Source organism: Phyllostomus hastatus, unplaced genomic scaffold (assembly GCF_019186645.2).
Source record: "Phyllostomus hastatus isolate PE091 unplaced genomic scaffold, TTU_PhHast_1.1 phas_contig_90, whole genome shotgun sequence".
Taxonomy (NCBI): Eukaryota; Metazoa; Chordata; class Mammalia; order Chiroptera; family Phyllostomidae; genus Phyllostomus; species Phyllostomus hastatus.
The window spans coordinates 4,814,814-4,837,472 of NW_025333984.1; the positions used below are offsets into that span (position 1 = coordinate 4,814,814).

The 22,659-nt window shown below is 37.9% G+C and overlaps 1 protein-coding gene across 2 annotated transcripts in view; it reads left to right on the forward strand.

Moving 5' to 3' along the window:
* Positions 1 to 22,105, forward strand: part of ZDHHC9 (zinc finger DHHC-type palmitoyltransferase 9) — a 36,402-nt gene extending 14,297 nt beyond the window's left edge. Inside the window, exons 4-10 of one of the 2 annotated variants that reach the window (XM_045852199.1) lie at positions 3,011 to 3,169; positions 10,912 to 11,049; positions 11,975 to 12,023; positions 13,007 to 13,109; positions 14,170 to 14,273; positions 14,663 to 14,759; positions 20,550 to 22,105. In XM_045852199.1, coding sequence (XP_045708155.1) covers positions 3,011 to 3,169; positions 10,912 to 11,049; positions 11,975 to 12,023; positions 13,007 to 13,109; positions 14,170 to 14,273; positions 14,663 to 14,759; positions 20,550 to 20,666 — 767 coding nt within the window. In that variant the 3' untranslated portion in view covers positions 20,667 to 22,105. Of the gene's footprint in view, positions 1 to 3,010; positions 3,170 to 10,911; positions 11,050 to 11,974; positions 12,040 to 13,006; positions 13,110 to 14,169; positions 14,274 to 14,662; positions 14,760 to 20,549 lie in introns of both variants that reach the window. The other variant, XM_045852200.1, reaches the window with a different exon arrangement.
* The last annotated feature ends 554 nt before the right edge of the window (positions 22,106 to 22,659 follow it).

Consider the following 22,659-nt stretch of genomic DNA (forward strand, 5'->3'; position numbering starts at 1 on the left):
TGACTTGTCTCTTGAATGTCACAACAGTTTCCTTAGCAAGGTTAGCTCTGTTTTGCCAAATCACTGGGCCTGGGCTCCAGGCTTGAGCCATTCTTCATGTGACCTCTGCACTTAGCACACTTTTCTTATGTATGTATGTATGTATGTATGTATGTATGTATGTATGTATTTTTATTGTTGTTCAAGTACAGTTGTCTCCATTTTCCCCCCACCCCAGCCATCCCCACCTCCCAAACCTGATCCCACCCTCCTTGGTTTTGTCCATGTGTCCTTTATAGTTGTTCCTGAAAACCCTTCACCCCTTTCCCCTCATTATCCCTTCCCACTGCCCCTCTGGTTACTGCCAGTTTGCTCTTAATTTCAATGTCTCTGGTTATATTTTGCTTGCTTGTTTGTTTTGTTGATTAGGTTCCACTTATAGGTGAGATCATATGGTAATTGTCTTTCACCACCTGGCTTATTTTGCTCAGCATAATGCTTTCCAGTTCCATCTATGCTGTCACAAAGGGTAGGAGCTCCTTCTTTCTTTCTGCTATGTAGCATCCCATTGTGTAAATGTACCATAGTTTTGGATCCATTCATTTACTGTTAGCATGCTTTTCTTGATAGAAGAGTGCAGTTTTGAGTTAATACTCATATATATGTTTATTTTTATGCTAGCAAGTTTTTGTCAACTTACATTCAGCATTCAGCCCTATAGCAGGTCCTCAAATAACACCGTATTGTTCAACATAGTTTTGTTATAACATGGATGAGGTGCCATAGGAACTTAACTCTTGCTTATATTAATTAGCCTATGGTAAAAATAGTTTCATTATATGTTGTTTCGCTTAAAGTTGCAGAATCTGTTGAAGATAGGTGATTCCCTTGCATCATAGCACTTCATAGGGAGGGCAAACCATGAACTCTATCTTACAGGTGCCTTTATATAAAGTACACACAAAGGAATATTAAGGTGGTATGCTGGTACTCATATCCGCTAATGAATAGCCATCCTCGTCCTGTTTGTTTGTTTATTTATTTATTTATTTATGAGAGATGGCGAAGGGAGGGAGAAAGAGAGGGAGTGAAACATCAATGTGTGGTTGCCTCTAGCACACCCCATACTAGGGATATGGCCTGCAACCCAGGCATGTGCCCTGACTGGGAATCGAACCAGCAATGCTTTGGTTCACAGGCCTGTGCTCAATCCACTGAGCTACACCAGCCAGGGCCCTCCTCATCGTTTTAAGACTTGTGACACACTTATTGTTTGATTTCACAGCATCCACCCCACTCCACAAAAAAAGGGAAAAAGGTTCCATATGGCAGATATTTTTAAAATCAAAATGAATTGAAAAATATTCTGTTTTTAGAATTAACCTGCATAGCGAGGGTGTAATGAAACAGGCACTCTCATATGCTGCAGATAGGCATGGTGCAAATTGATACAATCTGTTGGGAAGCAGTTTGGCAATAGTAATATGGGCTTTAAGGGTTCAAAACCTTTGACCCAGTAATTCCACTTCTCTCAGGATTTAGCTAAAGGAAATAAACAGAGATTTATACAAATTAATGTAGAAAGATTTTTAGTGCAACATTTTTCTCTTTTCCTTTTTTCTTCTTAATATGGGCCTAGCTATTTTAATGCCAGCAATTTCTTGTTACTGCTCAGATTTCAACATGCTTTTTTCTTCTGTATGTTTTAGAAATTAATTTTAACACATCAATATATTCTTGAGGGAGGAAAGGGGATTGGGATTGGGGTGATGATAAAGGAGATTTAGCTTTATTTGTAATATTTTAAGTTTTTGCATGCAGTATAATTTAATAGTAAAAAACTAGAGGCAACTTAATTGCCCAACAGTATGGAATGGTTACATAAATAATAGTACATCTATAAAGTGGAATATCATATTGTCAATAATGTTTTCAGAAAAAAATTAAAAATCATGGAAAAATGTTTACTGTATAATCTTAAGTGAAAAATACAAGGTACAACACTGCATTTATAACATGATCTCAAATTTAAAAAAATCTTGAATGTTTATCTGTTAAGAGAAGATAAATGAAAATACACCAAAATGCATGAATACCCTTGAGTTCAGAGACTGACAGTGATTTTTATTTTTTCTTATTTATGTTTTCTGTTTTTTTCCAAAAGTTTTATAATACACATGTATTACTCTTATTTTAAAATTGTTTTTCTGATTCTAAGTATTAGCAGCCTTCTTTGTGCATATATTTTATTTTTGCAAGGTAATATCCTTTTATACATGTTGCTGTTCAGCATACATTTTCATTTTGCAATATATTGTGAATATTTTCCTGTCATCATTCACTCACCTACACCATTTTAAATGGCTGCATATTACTCCATCCTATGCATGTATCATAATTTACTTAACTGATTTCTTATTGTGACATTGAAGTTATTTTCAGTTTTTCACTATTAAAAGGAACTCTGTGACAAATATCCTTGTGTCAACATCCTTTGTATATCTCTTTGTAATTTTGATAGGTTCTTAGAAGTAGAATTTCTGGGTCAAAAAATAAATGTGTTAAAAAATTTGGTAACCACTGCCACATTGCTCACTGGTAATGTATAAAAATACCTTCTCCCCATTTTTGCCAACACTGAATATTTTTATTCATCTTAATATTTGTTAATACTATTGGTGGAAATGGTATCTTTGTGTTAATTTTTATTTCTTTCATTATGAGTGAAGTTGGCTGTTTTTATTTCATGTTTTTTAGCCTTTTTATTTCTTCTTTTATGAATTGTTTTCTTTGTAATTGGCCAAAAACTTGAAGAAATACTTTTTCACATACACAAAAAAGAATTGTGTGGAACTCAATGGAATCTGTGGGGGACACTCTGATGTTGAGAGTCTATTCTGAAAATGATAATCTGGAGAAGACAGTGGGCCTAAGGAACCTTTGATTACTCCCATTGCTTTTGGAAAAATGGTGAGACTTTTGGGTTCAAATAATGGCTAGCTGTGATGTTAACTGTCTTACTGATTTACAGAAGCTACCAACGGTGCAGTGCCTCAGGGCCAGCGACCACCCCCTCGTATCAAGAACTTCCAGATAAACAACCAGATTGTAAAGCTGAAATACTGTTATACATGCAAGATCTTTCGGCCTCCCCGGGCATCCCATTGCAGTATCTGTGACAACTGTGTGGGTGAGTAAAACCACTAAGGCATTGTCTGGGGGAAAGGCTGAGTTGAAGAGGAGGGTCAAGGTAACTTTTTCTTGGAAAAATCAGTAGGAATAGATAGAGAACATAGAATTAGATAGGAAACAAGCTTCTGAACAACTGTGTCAACTGTACTTCTATAGGTCAAATTGGAATTTAAATATCTTCCAGTCTAAATAAAAAAAAATACCTTTTTGGTAAATGGGAAAATAAATGGCCTGATTTTTAAATCTAGATTGTTCCTCTATTGGACCTGTTTCAAATGGAACCAACCTTACATAGTGGGAGGAGAACCCTAGTCCACTGGAGGGCAGCATCAGGGTAGGAAGGGCCTTGTAAGAAGTAGTGTTCCCAAGGAGAGAATTCCTAGCATTTATTGAATTCCTACTATACATTAGGCACAGTGTGAAGTGTTTTCCCTTTCTCTTATTTAAGACTTTTAAGAACCCCATGAGATAGGTATTATTCCCATTTTACAGATAAGGAAATAGATGAGCACCTTTGTGTGGACTCATATAATTAGTAAGAGATGAAGATGGAACATGCATGATTTCCAAACCCTGATTTCTTCTTTCTTTGCTGCTGCTGCAAGGTTGGCAGGTATAGGTGTGTGCATAACAAATGTATCTGTGCCTTTATCTGCATGTGTGTGGCTTAATTTTAATCACTGTCTACTGTGTGCTGAGCCCTGGGAAAGATCAGAAACAGTCAGTAATTATGTGTATCAATAGGCATATGTGTACAATTCCTTATACTATCAATAGACATACATCCAGCATTCTTTATATATGTCATGGATCAGACCTGTGTACATTACTTTCCTCTTCTCAGTCAGTTCTTTAGACAAAGGCTGAAAAGATGTATCTTATTTTATGTGGCAAAAAAACTATATGTAGATAGGATTTTTTTAAGTTGGCCCACTTTATTTTTAAATCAACATTAAAAGTTAACACTACACAACTATTTCTTTCTTTTTTTGTAGATAGGATTTTTATAAATTGAAATCCATTTAAAATGAGACAGAAAAGTTGACATTTCAAGAAGATCTGATGTGAGGGTTTTCATAAAGAATTTTATCTCATTAATATTCTTAAATATAAAAAACATAGACAAATTGAGGTGTTTTTTTTTTAAAGCACTAACATTTCAGTGGAAATATGGAGTTTATAAAACAGAAAATACAATTAGCTACTTAACATCAAAAAACTTTGGTTTGTCAGGTGTGACTCAGTGGATTGGGTACTGGCCTGTGAACTGAAAGGTTGCTGGTTCAACTCCTGGTTGGGGTAGTGAGCTGGATCCTAGTTTGGAGTGTGCAAGAGGCAGCTGAACGATGTTTCTCTTTCTTCCTCCTTTCCCCTCTCTCTAAAAATAAATAAAATCTAAAAAAATTTGTTTTAATTATCCTTACTAAATATCGAAAGAAAAATTAAAATAAGATATTTTTAAATCTAGAAAATCAGCAAAGGAAACCTGATAATACTTAGTGCTACATTGTTAGGAGTGTTAATTGGAACAAACATTTTGGAAAGCAACCTAATAAGATTTATAAAAGCCTTAAAACATGTATACCCTTTGATGTCAGTGATTATCTTTCTAGAAATTCTTAAGGAAATAATCAGGAATGTGGTAAAATTTTAGGTATGGAAATATTTACCTCAGTATTATTATAATAATGAATAATTGTCCACCAGTAGACAAATGGTCAAATAAATTGTGGGATATTTATGCAGTGAACTTTCATGGGAAAACCTTATACCAAAAAGTGAAATGAAATAAAACAAAAGATAGGGTACATGTATAGTGTGATCTCAGTTACACATTTAAAAAATATAAATATGTATAAAGAGATATTCAAGGAACGCTTTAGAATTCTTTTATCTTGTTATCTATAGATTGTGGGATTATGAGTGACATCATTTCCTTCATTTAAAATTTTTTCAAGTTTTCTACAATGAGCACATATTGCTTGTTTTATTAGAAAAAAGTGTGATTTAAAATACAATAAAAGCATATCCATATAAATCTGTATTTCCAATGTTTTTATATGGCAAGTTTTCTTAGGGTAAGGCTTGAACATGTCAATTTTTTCTCCAGTTTACTTCACTTTTCTGAAAAGATATATTGTAGCCCTTTAACTGGGAGATGTATCATTCTTACTGCCTTATTTTTTTGACAGTACACAGTTCATTGTTTTTTAAAAATGATATATAGGGTCCAGCAGAAGTAATGCCTGCTTGAGTGTGGTTGGTAGGGTAATAATATGGGTGTAAAAATTTATAGTTTTAATTTGAACATTTCACCTAAAATGTCATATGGTGTGCTTGAGTATGAATTTGTTATGTTACAGAACTACATGCTTATGATTTTGTAATAAAAGAATTTATAATAAAAATGGGTGTTATTTGTGCCAGACCATGTATTTTATTTGTGCCTTTTTTGTTCATTAAAATAATACATTTTCAATGTAGAAAATATGGAGAGTACAGAAAGTATAAATAAAACTTAAACTCAAATTCACTTTCCATTTTGCTGTATTTCCTTCCATTCTCACTCTTGTTTGCAAAATTAGATCACACATGATAGAGTTTTTATTGCTGGCTTTGTTACTTAACATTATATCTTAAACATGTTTTTATATCTTTAATACATGTTTTTAAAATATTTTAGTTTAGTGACTATATAATCTACCATATGGTTATAGTCTAGTTTATTTAGGCAATTTCCTTTCATTAGATATTATTCATAATTCCATTTTATTCATTATTTTAATGCTGTAATCAAAATTACTTAATTTAAAAATATATATATTTTATTGATTATGCTATTACAGTTGTTCCATTTTCCTCCCTTTATTCCCCTCTGCCCTGTACCCCTCCCTTAATTCATGTCTATGGGTCATACACATAAGTTGTTTGGCTTCTACATTTCCCATACTATTCTTAACCTCCCCTTGTCTATTTTCTACCTACCATTTATGCTTCTTATTCCCTGTACTGTATCCCTCATTGTCCCCCTCCACCTCCCTGCTGATAACCCTCCATGTGATCTCCATTTCTGTGACTCTGTTCCTGTTCTAGTTGTTTGATTAGTTTGTTTTTGTTGTTGTTTTGTTTTAGGTTCAGTTATTGATAGTTGTGAGTTTGTTGTCATTTTACTGTTCATACTTTTGATCTTCTTTTTCTTAGATAAGTCCCTTTAACATTTCATATAATAAGGTCTTGGTAATGATGAATTCCTTTAACTTGACCTTGTCTGGGAAGCACTTTATTGGCCCTTCCATTCCAAATGATAGCTTTGCTGGATAGAGTCATCTTGGATGTAGGTCCTTGCCTTTCATGACTTTGAATACTTCTTTTCAGCCCCTTCTTGTCTGTAAGGTTTCTTTTGAGAATCAGCTGATAATCTTATAGGAGCTGCTTTGTATGTAACTCTTTCCATTCTTTTGCTGCTTTTAAGATTCTCTTCTTATCTTGGGTAATGTAATTATGATGTGCCAAGGTGTGTGTTTCCTTGGGTCCTTCTTCTTTGGGCCTCTGAGCTTCCTGGACTTCCTGGAAGTCTATTTCCTTTGCTAGATTAGGGAAGTTCTCCATCATTATTTTTTTCTAGTAAGTTTTCAATTTCTTGCTCTTCCTCTTCTCCTTCTGGTACCCCTATGATTTGAATGTTGGAATGTTTAAACTTGTCCTGGAGGTCCCTAAGCCTCTCCTCATTTTTTTTTGAATTCTTCCTTCTTCATTCTGTTCCGGTTGAATATTTATTTCTTCCTTCTTTTTCAAATTGTTGATGAGTCCTGGTTTCCTTCCCTTCACTGTTGGTTCCCTGTGTATTTTTCTTTATTTCACTTTGCATAGCCTTCACTTTTTCCTCCATTTTGAGATCATACTCAACCATTTCTGTGAGCATCCTGATTACCAGTGTTTTGAACTCTTCATCTAATAGGTTGGCTATTTCTTCATTGTTTAGTTCTATTTTTAGATATTTGATCTGTTTTTTCATTAGGGCCATATTTTTTTTCTCTTCAAGAAGCTGTTACATTGTAAGGGTCATAGCCTTAGGTGTTCACCAGGGTGGGGCAACCCATGTCACTGCTTTGTGGTGCTGTCTGTGGGGGAGGGGTCTGAGAGGAAACAATACCACTTACTCAGCTCTCCACTGGCTTTCAGTCACTTCCCTTGCTGCCCACAAGCAAATCGGGCCCTTCTGGTGCTGATTCCCGGTGGGTGGGTTTGTGTACCTTCTAGGACTCTGTGGGCCTCTCCAACGAACTCTCCTGTGAGGTTGGGAGTTTCTCCTGCTGCTGCAACCCCCTAGGTTTTTACTGCCAGAGGCTTTATTTCCCCTAGCCAGAACCCTAGGTTGCCTGGTCTGTCTCATTCCCCAATTGTTCTTCCTGGCTATCTGCATGCAAATTTGGGACCACCTGGTCCACCAGCCACCACCTCACGTGACCGGTCCTCCAGCTGCTGCCTTGACATGCTGTCCTCTCTGCCCTGGCTGCCAGTCTCTGCCCCTCCTACTGGTCTGAATGAATGTTTCTTCAACTCCTTGGTTGTCAGACTTCCATACAGTTCTATTTTCTGGCAGTTCTGGTTATTTTTTGTTTTTAAATATGTTGTTTTCCTTCATTTGGTTGTGTGAGAAGACAAAGTGTATCTTCCTACACCTCCATCTTGGCAGAAGTCTCAAAATTATTTAGTTTACAGATGTAGTAAAATTAGAACCTTCATACATTTCTATTGGGAATGTAAAATGGTTCAGCCACTGTGGAAAAGTTTCATAGTTCTTCAAAAAGTTAAGTATAGAATTCATATGACCCAACAATTCCACTCTTGGGTATATACCTATTATTATCCTACTTGTGGCAGCATAACAAAATATACTGACTAGGTGGCTTAAATAACAGAAATTAATTTTCTCACGGTTCTGGAGTTTAAAAGTCTCAAGAGCAAGGTGTTGGCAGGATTGATATCTGGTGGGTGAGGCCTCCTTCTTAGGCTTACAGGAGGCAGCCACCTTCTTGTTGTGTCCTCAAAAGTCCATGTTTTTCTGTGCTTTTGCACTCCTGGTATCCTGTCCTTTTCTTTTAAGGATACTACTCTAATAGGATTAAGGCCCCACCCTTATGTTCTCATTTAACCTTAGTTACCTCCTTAGAAACCCTATTTTCAACTACAGTCACATTGGAAGTTAGGGCTTCAATATATGAATTTCAGGGGGTGTGCACAATTCTGTCCATAATAATACCAAAGAAAATGACAACAGAGACTCAAACATTTTTGTATGTCAGTATTTGCAGCAGCATTGCTCACAATAGCCAAAAGATGGAAACAACCCAAGTGTCCATCAACAGATGAATGGATAAACAAAATGTGATATATTCATACAATGGAATATTATTCAGTCATAAGGAGGGATGAAGTGCTGATATGTGCTACAACGTGAATAAACCTTGAGTGAAAACATAATGCTAAGTGAAAGAAGCCACATACAAAAGGACATACATGATTGCACTTACATGAAATACCTAAAGTAGGAAAATTCATAAAAGTAGAAAGAAGATTAGAAGTTACCAGAGCCTGGGGAAAGGGGAAAATGGAGAATTACTGTTTAATGGGTACAGAGTTTCTCTTTAGGGGGGGGATGGAAATTTTTGGAAGTAGTGAGTGGTGGTGGTTACACATTATGAATGTAATTAATGCCACTTAATCGTACACTTAAAAATAATTTTTAAAAAGCCCTGGCTGGTGTGGCTCAGTAGATTGAGTGATGGCCTGTGAACCAAAAGGTCTCTGGTTCAGATCCCAGTCAGGACACCTGCCTGGGTTGTGGGCCAGGTCCCCTGTAGGGGACGTGCAAGAGGCAACCACACAATCATGTTTCTCACTCTCTCTTTCTTCCTCCCTTCCCCTCTCTCTAAAAATAAATAAAATCTTTAAAAATGATTAAAATGGCAAATTTTATATTATATATATTTTACCACAATAAAATTTTAATTAAAAACATTGAACTTGAATTTCTGTACATATCTCTATTTCCTTATGAGAAATTACTGAAAATTGACTTATTGTGCTAAAGGAGGGTGAGCATTGTTAAGAGTCTTGATTTCTGCTAAACTTCTTTCCAGAAAGGTTCTCTCAATTTATACTACCACCAACAGTGTATTAGAGTGTCCATTGTACCTTATTCTACCTAGCGCTGGATATTATTTTTATGTTCTTATTTTTACACTGAATTATTATTGAATCTGAAAACATTGAAACATATTTCTTTATTTAAATGTTTTAATTATTGATTTTAGGGTAAAGGAGAAGGGGAAGGGGGAAAGAGAGAAAGAGGGAGAGAGATGTTATTCCATTTAGTTATGTATTCATTGGTTGATTCTTGTATGTGCCCTGACTGGGGATCGAACCCACAATCTTAGCATATTGGGACACTGTTCCAACCAACTGAGCTACCTGGCATGGCTAAAATATATATTTATATGGCATTTATTAACTATCTATTTTTCCCTATGACTATTTTTGAAGGAGTATTTGTACTTTACTATTGATTTGTAAGAACTTTTCATATACTAAGGTACAAAATTTACATACATTACTGTTTTTTTCTCTTTAATTTTCTTTATAGTATTTTTAACATATGTAAAATATTTTTTAAAGTTTATTGAGTTAAGTCTATTTTTCTTTGTCATCTGTGTTTTTTCCCCCATTACTTTTATGTTCAGAAAGTATTCCATATGTAGGATAAATGTTCATCTATTCTTTATGGTTATTTTATGGTTTTACTTTTTTTTTTTGCCTTTAACTCTTTAATTCATCTGGAATGAATTTTTATAAATACAGTCATACCTCAGTACTCATCAGCTTCAGAACTCATCAGACCCTGCACTTGTCACATTTTGATGAGAAAAAAATGTTTCAACACTTAGCACTTGTTCAGGACTCATCACTCTTGCTAGAATTGTATGAGTCATGATGCCACCCTGCAAGAAAAAAAATGCTCTATTGTTAGGTACACCTTGGTTTCCGCACTCATCAAGAGTTCTGGAATGAATTAATGACGAGTACTGAGGTACCAGTGTATTGAGATGGGAAAAAATCTAACCTTATTTTCCACCAAATAGCCAATTGTCTGAGTAGTTTATGGAAAAACACTTCCTTCTACTACTGAATATGTAATGCTGCCTTTATTAGACAGTAAATTCTTATATATTCTAGAGTCTGTTTCTGGGCACCTTTCATTAAGCTATGCCACATCACTTCAAGTATTGTAGTTTTATAGTTTTTTACTAACTGGAGGTTAAGAAAAACCACACTACTAATTTTTCAAAATTTCCTTGGCCATTTTCACCTAGTTATTCTTCCTGAACTTAGTAGGCCCGTCTACTAAGGTTTTTCTCTGGGGAAAAAAGTTTCTGCTATTAACTGGTAGTGAGACAGATCACTGAACCCCTCAGTTCCTTAGTTTTCTCATTGGAAAAATATGGAAAATAACATCGTCTTTTGCTCAACTTCCAGGGTGATTGTGGGGATCAAATGAGATGGCTATGAAAACATTGTGAAAAATAGAAACCAGGTTTTTTTTTTGTTTGTTTGTTTTGTTTTCAATTAAAGTAGGCAATAATCCTGGGGTCTTTGAATTAGTTATTCAAATGTGAATGGTGGGGTTTTATTGTGTTTTGGAGGCATTGGCACTAGATTCTCTCTTTTCCCCCCTCACAGAGCGCTTCGACCATCACTGCCCCTGGGTGGGGAATTGTGTTGGAAAGAGGAACTACCGCTACTTCTACCTCTTCATCCTTTCTCTCTCCCTCCTCACCATCTATGTCTTCGCCTTCAACATCGTCTATGTGGCTCTCAGTGAGTATGCAGGGTAGTGGCTATTGTTGGAGTGGGGATGGGGTGGGAGAAAACTTGAAGACAGTATAAGGGGAGTGGTTGGGTTTCCTGGCATGACTTTACCATTGCAAAAGTGCTTTAGGACCAGTTAGAAATGAGCACTACTGTCTGTTCACATCAGTCAATGTTTACTGAGTAATGTTGGCCTTCTCACTGACCCTCTGCTGGGGAACAGGGTCATAATAACTGGTCTATACCCAGAGTACTGAGCATTTTTTTAGGTGATCCCAAAAGTTAGGGATGTATTTCAGCTGTTTGCATCTTTTCTTCTTCTGCCTTGTAAAACCTGCCCTGTGCCAGGTGGTAGAAGGTTGTACCAGAGAAATGCCTTTTCGTAGTTTATGGTTTACTTTGGGAGATAGAAAATACACACCCATGTGTGTGCATGTGCACATAAACACACAGAAATTAGCAGGTAACAAATAAGGGCAGATGGGGTGTGGAATAAAAGGAGTGGTCTTGATCAATACAGCTTCCTGGGAAGTTATGAGGTCTCAGTTGGATTTTGAACAAGGGAGGACATGGATCAGTGGGGAGAGAGGATTTTTCTTGGATATTTCTGATCTATTTCATCTATGAATGAATATCTCCCTCCATACCCATTGTTGCAGGCTAAGGAAAAGGGAGGGGAGCCAGATGCTTGGTTTCTGCCCAAATGTCTAGATCAGTGCCAGGTCCTGCATTGGAGATGTGAACCCTTTAGTCAAGAGACTACCTGTTTGGGAATGTGAGTCCCTTGTCTGAATGAGGGCCTATCTCTTGCCAGCTTGTAACAAGGGATAGGGAAGAAAAGAAGTGAGTAAAGACTAGGATAAGTGTGCGTTTTGTTTTTTTTTAAACTAAAGTCACTAATTTTTTTTCTCTACTCCTCCTTCCAATTTCATAGAATCTTTGAAAATTGGCTTTCTGGAGACGTTGAAAGAAACTCCTGGAACATATCCTCCCCTGGCAGTATGTCCCTGTAAATCCCTCTTAACTACTTTCTAGCATGCTTTCTCTCTGCAGTTTTCCCATCATCTCATTTTTCAGATGTCAGAGAGTGCCAAAGTCTAAAATTTTAAAAAAATGTAGCCTTAGTGGTAGTAACTAGAATGGAAGATGGCCAGGACTTAAAGGGTGGTTCTTTCTTTACCCCCTTCTCTACTGCCTCCCTTCCAATTCCTTCTGATCCTATGCTCAACCCTGCCTCATCTAGGGGGCTGTCTTTGCCTCAATAATAACTGCTTATGTAACTTGCTGGAAGTCTACCTTCATGTTACAGCTAAGGCTGATTTTGTACAGTAGTTGCATTTCTGAAAAGGAGATTCAGATGGGATTTCTATGAATCACATCCTGTTTTTCCCACTAAGTTTTCATTTATGAAGTTTATTTTTTGATGCATTTTCCATTGACAGTGACAGCCATCATTTAGCTTTGGCCCTCTCCTAAACATCCCCTTAAAAAGGCTAATGATGAAAAAACAGAGAAACACTTAAATACACTAGAGACGTTAGAGTTACTCATAGTGAATAGACAGAAGTCCTTTACCTGTCATAAGGGATGTACTCAGTGAGTGTAGAACTCATTTGTTATAGGCCCTGGCTGGTGTGACTCAGTGGATTGAGTGCCGGCCTGCGAACCAAAGGGTTGCTAGTCTGATTCCAGCTCAGGGCACATGCTTGGGTTATGGGCCAGGTCCCCAGTAGGGGGCGTGTGAGAGGCATCCATACATTGATGTTTCTCCCCCTCTCTTTGTCCCTCCCTTGCCCTCTCTCTAAAAATTACATAAAATCTTTAAAAAAGAATTCATCTCCTATATATGGATACTTGGCCATTTGTAATATATGTTCTGAGAGGAAAAGATGGTATGATTGATGTCATGAGAAGGGCTGAAGGTCTGCTTTTGTGGCTTCTTCAACATTCCTTAACATCACCTCACTGTTCTAGAAGTACTCATTTGCTTCTTCACACTCTGGTCCGTCGTGGGACTGACTGGATTTCACACTTTCCTTGTGGCTCTCAACCAGACAACCAATGAAGACGTGAGTCAACTTTCCCATCTCCTCATCACATATTCTTCTTTTCCCCAAAGCCTATTCTCTTGTTGCCTGTTAGAGAACTGAGTCTCCAGGGCCTAGGAAGTCAAGGCAGGCAGAAACCTGGTGTGGGAGATTGTTAAATCTGATGTGTGGAAGAGAAAGTAGACTGTTTTGTTTGGAGCTGAATGCCTGTAGAGCCTTAGGAAGAAGAGGTTGAATGGTTGGGAGGAGGGGGTACAAAGTCTTTGGCTATTTGTAGATCTTTAAAGGCTAGTTGATGTCCCTAGATTTGGAATTGACAAGAACAGGTACACTGAATAAATCCTTGCTTTTTAAAAGTTACCAATTAATCCATGTTCACTGCAGAAAATTAGAAAATACAGATAAGCAAAAAATAGCAAATAAGTCCCTGTAACTTTATCTCCTATACATAACTATTGTTAATGGTATGATTTATAGTCTTCTAGACTTGTTCCCATGTTTGTTTATGTGGATATATATATTTTCTATTTTTATTTTTTTATTTTATTTTTACTGGTTACACTATTACAGATATCCCCATTCCCCACTTCCCTTTTTCAGTTCCACCCAGCCCTTGCCCCACCCCCTTCCCTTTAGCCACCATCACACTATTGTGTGTGTCCATGGGTCATGCATATATGTTCTTTGGTCAATCCTTTCACCTTCTTTCATCCACTTCCCCCTCCCCTCTCTCCTTTGACAGTTGCCTGTCTATTCCATGTATCCATGACTCTTCCTATTTTATTCATCAGTATATTTCATATTTTTAAATGAAAATGAATTATCTTCTTTTTTTCACTCTATTGTGGACATTTTCTCATGGCTCTGCATTGTGTTTGTTTTTTTAGATTGTGGTAAGATACTCATTATATATAATGTACCATCTTAACCATTTTTAAGCGTATAATTCAGTGGCATTAAGTGCATTCATGATGTTGTGCAACCATTACCATCATCTATCTCCACAACTTTTTCATCTTCCCATGCTGCATGTATTTCTTCAACATAATTTTCAATGTAAGCCTTGGCTTTTATCTTGCAGATCAAAGGCTCATGGACAGGGAAGAATCGTGTCCAGAATCCCTACAGCCATGGAAACATTGTGAAGAACTGCTGTGAAGTGTTGTGTGGCCCCTTGCCTCCCAGGTACTCAGGGGACTAGAAGGTCCTGGCACTCTTGGGACAAGCAGCTCAACCCCATCCTTTTACCTGGTGTGATGCCTTATTCTGAATGTGACCTCCTGGTGTCAAATCAGTCTTTCCAGGGATTGTACCTTCATGCCATATCTACATGGACCATACATAGACCTCAGACTGGTTGTTTTGAAGGGATGACCTTTCATTTTTATTTCATTCCCCTCCCCCCAGTTAATGTATTGTTCCCTGATTTGTGGAAGATAGGAGGCGTGTGCTAGGATCAGACTAGATTGTCAAATGGCAGGTTTATGTTTTCCAGTACGCACAGCAGTGTTCTGTGGGTGGGTGGCTGGAGGGGTAAATGTGAAGTGTTTTATTAACTGTCCTATTTCCTTCAGTGTGCTGGATCGAAGGGGTATTTTGCCATTGGAGGAAAGTGGAAGTCGACCTCCTAGTACTCAAGAGACCAGTAGCAGCCTCTTGCCACAGAGCCCAGTAAGTGTTCCTAACTTGAATAATTTAAGGCTAAGCTGGTGATGGAGGGTTCAGGCTAAATTTATACCTTAAGAGATATAATTAGGCAATTTTGTGTCCAATTACTCCAGCTTCCCTGCCTCTGCTTCTGCTCTGACATTGCCTTAGATCTTGGTGCCCTTGAGGTAGATTAGAACCTAGTCATTTTTTTGACATTCTGTGCCAGTCATTGTGCTAGATGTGCGATATGCCAGTGAACAAGGCAAACCATGTCCCTGCTCTCAAGGAACTTATTGTCTAGTAGGGACAAGAGAGCAGACGAACAGGCTGTTGCTCCATGTCGTGAAAAGTGCCTTGATTAGGGGAGCATAAAGTGCTGTAAGAGCAAACATAGGGGTTGGGGAGTGGGCTGGAGTTAGTGGTGTAGATACCCTGGTAGAAGTGGGCTTCCTCACTGGAATATGCAGATGTTGTGGGAACTCTCCCAGCTGTCCTGCTCAAGATGTACTTAATAAAGTATGTTCATAAAAGTTTATTATTGGAAAAATTTTAAAATAATAGCTTTATTGAAATATAATTTGCATACCATAAATTCCCTATTTAAACTGTATGATTCACTCGTTTGTAGTATATTTATAGTTATATAGTTATGCCAAAAATCAATTTTAAAAACATTTCATTAGCCCCTCAAAAAACCCTGTACCCATTAGCAGTTACTCTCTCTTTCTCCCTAGTTCACTTAGTCCCATCTCTGGGAAACTACTAATGTACTTTTTTTTTTTTTTTTTGCTATACATTGGCTTCTTCTGTAAATTTTGTAAAAATGGAATCATATAACATGTGGTTCTTTATGACTGGTTTCTTTCATTTAGCATAATATTTTCAAGGTTCATCCATGTTGTAGCACGTAGCAGTAGTTCATTATTTTATATAGCTGAATAATATTTTTTATTGAATTTAGTGGGGTGATATTAGTTAATAAAACCATATGGGTTTCAACTGTACAAATCAATGAAACACCATCTTCATACTGCATCATGAGCTCACGACCCAAAATCAGGTCTCTTTCTATCTCTATTTATCCCCCTTTTTCCCACTTCCACCCCTCTGGCTGAATAATATTTCATCATATGAATAGACCACATTGTGTCTATCCATTCACCAATCAGCAGACTTTTCAGTTGTTATGAATAATGCCGCTATGACTGTTCACGTGCAAATTTTTGCATGGAAATATATGTTTTCGTTTTGTTTAGCTCTACATGTGGGACTGAAATTACTGGGCCATATAATGACTCTGTTTAACCTTTTGAGGCACTGCTAGACTGTTCTTCCAAAGTGACTGCACCATTTTACATCCCCATCAGTAGTGTATTAGGGTTCTAATTGCAGGAACAACTATAAAGGACACATGGACAAAACCGAGGAGGGTGGAACCGAGGAGGGTGGAATCGAGGGAGGAAGTTGGGGATGGCTGGGGTGGGGGGAGTATTATGGGGAAAATGCAGACAACTGTACTTTAGCAACAATAAAATTAAAAAAAAAAAGAAAGTTAATTTCTCCACATCCTCGGTATCACTCATTTTCTGACATTTAGCCATCCCAGTGGGTGTGAAGTAGTATATCATAGTGGTTTTAATTTGCATTTCCATGATGACTAATGATGTTGAATATCTTTTCATGAGCATATTGGTCATTTATATATCTTCTCTGGAGAAGCGTCTATTCAGATCTTTTGTCCATTTGGGTTGCTTGGGTTTTTTATATTATTACTGAGTGGTAAGAATACATGGTATATTTTATATACAAGTCTTTTATCAGATATATGACTTGCAAATATTTTCTCCCATTCTGTGGGTTGTCTGTTCACTTTTTTGATGGTGCCCTTTAAAAGGTTTAAATTTTGCCCTGGCTGGTGTGGCTCAGTGGATTGAGTGCCAGACTGTGATGCAAAGGGTCGTGGGTTTGATCCCTAGTCAGTGCACATGCCTGGGTTGTGGGCCAGGTCCCCAGTAGGGGGTGCATGAGAGACAACCACACACTGATGTTTTCCTCTCTTTCTGCTTCCTTTCCTGCAGTGAACTAATCTGTCAATGGCAATTGTAGCTCAGCCCTATTGAAAAGCCCAATAGGTCCCTTGTGGCATGCAGGAGCCAAACCCATGGATTGGTTCTCCTGTGGGAAATCAGGCCTGCATTATACCTAGGCTGCTTTGTGACTTGCTCTTGCTAAAACTCTCTCACCCTGAGTTGAGGCAGCAAATGCTGCATATCTTTAAAGTAACTTCCTAAAGTCTATGCTAATTTAGTCCTATTAGTCCTTTAGTCCTTATTCTCCCAAGGACTAAAGTATAACCAGACAAATTACTCTTATCGTTCCCTTGCATTTGCAGCATTTTTTCTTTGTTAATCTGTAAGAAGTAATCAATAACGTCCTTTCCATTGCTATCCGTAAAAAGTGATTACTTAAAGCAAGCCTAAGTATAATGAATGAAAACCTTCTTTGATGTATGCCATTAGAAAGCCAATAAAAGTCTGTTAAGGCAAGGGTAGGCACTCTCCCCTTGAGAGAGTGGCCATGCTGTCCCTTTTCCTCCAAAGGACTTGGTAATCCATGTGAATTTGTCTCATTTCATCCATAACGCTGTGGACACTGCAGGCTGGTGTCTACATCACCTTCCCCTCTCTCTAAAGATAAATAAATAAAATCTTTTAAAAAAAGGTTTACATTTTGATTCCAATTTATCTTTTTTGCTGTTGTTATTGTGCTTTTGGGCTCAGATCTAAGAGACAGTTGCCTAATCCAAGATCTTGAAGATTTATGCCTCTGTTTTTTTCTAAAAGTTTTGTAGTTTTAGCTCTTTCATTTAGGTCTTCAATCCATTTTGAGTTAATTTTTATATATGATGAGAGAAAGGGGATCCAAATTCTTTCCTTTGCATATGGCTATCCAGTTGTCTCAGTACCATTTGTTGAAAAGACTATTCTTTCTCCATTGAATTGTCATCACACCCTTGTCAAAAATCAATTGACTGTAAATGTGAGTTTGTTTCTGGACTCTTAATCTCACTCCATTGATCAATATGTCTATTCTTATTGCCAGTACCAAACTGTCTTTGTTACTATATTGTTGTGTTAAGTTTTGAAATTAAGAATTGTGAGTTATCCAACCTTATTCTCTATTTATTCAGCCCTGGTCAGTGTGGCTCAGTGGACTGAGTGCCAGCCTGTGAACCAAAGAGTCAGTGGTTCGGTTCCCAGTCAAGGCACATGACTGGGTTAAGGGCCAGGTCCCCAGTAGGGGGTGCGTGAGAGGCAACCATAAGTTGATGTTTGTCTCTCTTTCCTCCCTCCCTTTCCCTCTCTCTAAAAATAAATAAATAAAATATTTTTAAAAATTAAAAATTAAAAATGGGCAAAGGACCTGAATAGACACTTCTCCAAAGAAGACATACAGATGGCCCATAGACATATGAAAAAAAGAAATTCTCACTGTGACTAATTGTTAGAGAAATGCAGATTAAAACCACAATGAGATATCACTTTACCCCTGTCAGAATGGCTACCATCAATAAATCAACAAACAAGTGCTGGCAAGAATGTGGAGAAAAGGGAACCCTTTTGCATGGTTGGAGGAAATGCAGACTGGTGCAGCCATTGTGGAAAACATTGTAGAGTTTCCTCAGAAAATTGAAAATGGAACTGGCTTTTGACCCAGTGATCCCACTTCTGGGAATATATCCTAAGAAACCCAAAACACTCATTCAAAACAATATATGTGCACCTATGTTCATTGCAGCATTATTTGCAATAGCCAAGATGTGGTAACAACCCAAGTGCCCATTAGTAGCTGAGTAGATAAAAAAGCAATGGCACATTTACACAATGGAATACTACTTGCTCATAAAAAGAAAGAACTCTTATCTGTTCCAACAACATGAATGGACCTGGAGATTATTAAGCTAAGTGAAATAAGCCAGTCAGAGAACGACAAGTAGCATATGATTTTGCTTATATGTGGAAGCTAATGAACAAAATAAACTGATGAACAAAATAGAAACAGATATGGATACATGGAAAAGACTGACAGCTGTCAGAAGGCAGAGAGGTCAGAGAATTGGTTAAAACAAGGTGAAGGGATTAAGCAAAAACTATATATATATATTATATATATATAGTCTATACACACACACTATATATATGGTCTATCAAATATCCATCCATATAATATGAAAAATAGAGACATTTATTGAAGAATATATAGGAAACATTATACGTATGACAATAAGGACAATGATGCCTCAGTCCCCTTCAAAATAGGCACCTTGGGACCTCACACAGTTCTCCCAATCACCATCAGCTGCCCTGTCATATTTTCCAGAATCTCTTCAATGGTCTGAAATCTCTTCCCTTTGAAAGGTGACTTTAGTTTTGGGAAAAGCCAGAAGTCACACGGCACCAAATCTGGGCTGTAGGGGGGCTGAATCACCTGGGTGATTTGATGTTTTGCCAAAACACTCTACATGAGCGTGATGCATGAGTGGGTGCATTGTTGTGCTGAAGCTGCCAATCACCAGTTGCCCATAACTGTGGTCTTCTGAATCATCTGAATAGTTTCTATGGAGGAATGATCAAGCTTAACACAAAATTTGATGCAGAGTCATAGCTGTACTCAGTCATTGTGAATATAATGACCACACAGTACACATGCTCACTCAACGGTATCTACTGCCCCCACTGACTAGTATAGTGAAGTCATCACTGTTCATGCATGCTCATTCCTGTCCACTCTTCTTGGCTGCCAGGATACATCAATGTTGCACAAACCAATCTCATTACATCAACAGTGGCTAGACTTTGTGTGCATGTGTATATATACATAAACATATAGACACAGAAAACAATGTGGTGACAGACAACAGTGTGGTGATACCAGAGGAAAAGGGGGGTTGTGGGTAGGTGGAGGTGGGCAAAAGTGGGGAAAATAGGGATGGAAAGAGACTTTGCTTAGGGTGATGGGTGCACAATGCAGTGTGTACATGATGTTTTATTGAGTTGTACACTTGCAACCTGTATGGTTTTGCGAACCAGTGTCACCTCAATGCATTCAATAAAGAAATAAATACATAAAAAAGAATCTTACTTTTAAGTGAATGCTTTTTGTAAGGTAGATAATTGTTCTTTACTGTGCTTTTCCTAAATTTTCAATTTTCTTTTTTGAATTACAGCAAACCCATTTTTTGTACATTATTATATTCATTTTGAATATCATGTTTCTGATAAGTCTGGTCTTAAATCATAACAATTTAGGTTAGTGATTCTCAGTTGAATGTGGGGAAGGGTGATATTTTAGAATCACTCTGGGGGCATTTTGAAACCACATATATCATTTGAAAAATTTGCCACCCTACCCTCTTTGATTTAGAATTACTGTTCTAGAGAACCGAATGTTAGGGCAGAAACAAGATTGAGAGCTACTGGGTCAGGCCTTGTTAGGCAAGTATGGTACATTATAACATTCTGTTGTGAAGGAGAAATGCTTGTGTAATTATTTGTGGTCATTGTTATTATTATGAATAATAATGGAAGCATCTCTGCACAGTAGTTAAGAACTCAAATAAATATCAGTTGCACTCTGCTGAGAAGACAATAATATTTGGGTCTTGGTTCTGTGTTTGGTGTTGGTGGTTATATACCTATAACATCAGTGTGGGTTGATGAGTTCAGAGGAAAGGCTCAGTGTCTACTGATTATCTGTATTTGAATTTTGAAGATGAGCTTTATATTGAATTTGATGTCTTTTCCTTCTCAGGCCCTAACAGAACATCTGAGCTCAAATGAGATGCTGGAGGACACCAGCACACCTGAAGAGATGCCACCCCCAGAACCCCCAGAGCCACCACAAGAGGTGGCTAAAGCTGAGAAGTAGCCTGTCTATGGAACAGACTTTTGTTTGTTTAATTAGGGCTGTGAGAGATTTAAAGGGAGAAGATAAATCTGAGACAGAGAACAAGTAAGGTGTTTTTCTTTGGTCTTTATCACCCAATGGCACACTGGCATTTTCTTGCTGCAAGTTTTTTTTTTTTTTAATTATGAGCTCAAGGCAGTCACAGAAGATGTCAGTGACCTCTGGTAACTGGACTAATGGGTCTCTTAGGCCCTGACACTAGTCTTTCACAGCCTCAGCCACGGAATCTCCTTGAACTCTCCTTTCTTTCTTCCAGATCTTAGCTCTCCTGCTTGGGGTGGTTGGTCAAATTCTGGGGTTAAAGGTTCTTGAGACTGGCTCAGTCCTCTCCAGCTGCTGCATGACATAAGAGGTGATCACAGAGAACTCTGGCAGGGGAATCCTAACTGGATTCTTGGGATCTTCTGAATTTAAGAAGATAGTGAGTGGGACTGGAGGATTCTCCTGGCTACAAAGTGCCACCATTGCCAACAAATCCTTTCAGAAGTGGATCAAGTAGCTTCCACTTGTATTTATTCATGTAGTTTCTTCTTTCTCCACTGTCCACTCTCTAATTCCCAAGCCCCACTTTTCCCCAATTAGATATATGTAAGTATTTGCAGATAGATAACAATTTACATTTCTTATAGATTACCCAGAAACTTTTTAATACCTGTACCATTTTCAGTAAGAGTTTATGAGTTGCCAACAGCATCACCCTTTGCACTCTCTGTCTCATCTCTCCTCCTTTCTCATTAGCCCCTTTTCATTTTTTTCTTGACTCTTGCTCCCATTAAGAGCAAGAATGGCAGTAATAAAAGTCTGCACTTTGGCAGTTCCTTTCCTGAGGAATTCTGAGTGCTCATTTAAACACTACCCCTCCCCTCTATATTCCCTGTGTAAGGCCTGAAGAGGCCCTGAATGCACAAAAGGGGAAACCAAGGCACAGAGAGGCTCTCCTCTCCTCTCCTCTCCTCTCCTCTCCTCTCCTCTCCCTCTGTCCACTCAAAAAAGAAAACAAAAAGGCAACTAGTACTTCCATTAGGCCTTGGCTGAGTGAGGAGGGAAAGCCCAGCACTGTTGCCCTCCTGGGTAACCCACTCTAAGGCCTTGGCCCACCTCGGGCTTGATAACCACACCGGGGGCTTCTGCCAAGCTTCACTCTTCCAGCACTTCCACCTGCAGAGTCCCAGAGCCACTTCACCCTGGGGGTGCTCTATGAACCCCCCCATCAGCTCTGCTCAGGACCTGCTCTATTTCAGGGAAGAAGATTTATGTATTATATGTGGCTATATTTCCTAGAGCACCTGTGTTTTTCTCTTTCTAAGTCAGGGTCCTATCTGGATGACTTATGGGGAGGGAGAAGTGTAAATCAGAACTTTTAATCTATTTGGAGTTGATTAAACTGTGTCTAATGTAAACTGCCTGCCTCCTCCTTCCCCCTTATATTTCAAGAATCATCATGGGGGTGTGTATCTTTGTGTGGTAGGGTGGGGATGGGGTGGGGGTTGAAGGGGTTGCTAGTTACTACCTATACTTTCATTTTTCCGGAGGACCCTTGGGTTGGACCGATAGCTCCCAAACTCTCCATTGATCACTACTACACTCTGGGCCAAAGCTTACCTTATACTGGACTATAAAGAAAGGGCTTTCAAGGCAATATACAGTGTTAGCAAGATGGGGAGTGTCGGGAGATATATTAACTTAAGAGAACAAGTTTTTTATTGAGATATTGTGTTTATACAGATGGATGCTGTTAATTGTAGACGTCTTGGTTATTAAAGCAGGCTTATCAGGACCTCCCCCGGGAAATACTTTGTTAGTGATCTTTTATAAGTGATCGTATATATTTCATTTTAAATGGTCTATAATCAAGACTCCTTACAAATCCCTGTCTTACTCTTTCCAGTTAATCAGAATTAATGAAATTTGGCTGCTTCCAGATTTTTCTCTACGTCTTTCTGTTTTCCTTATA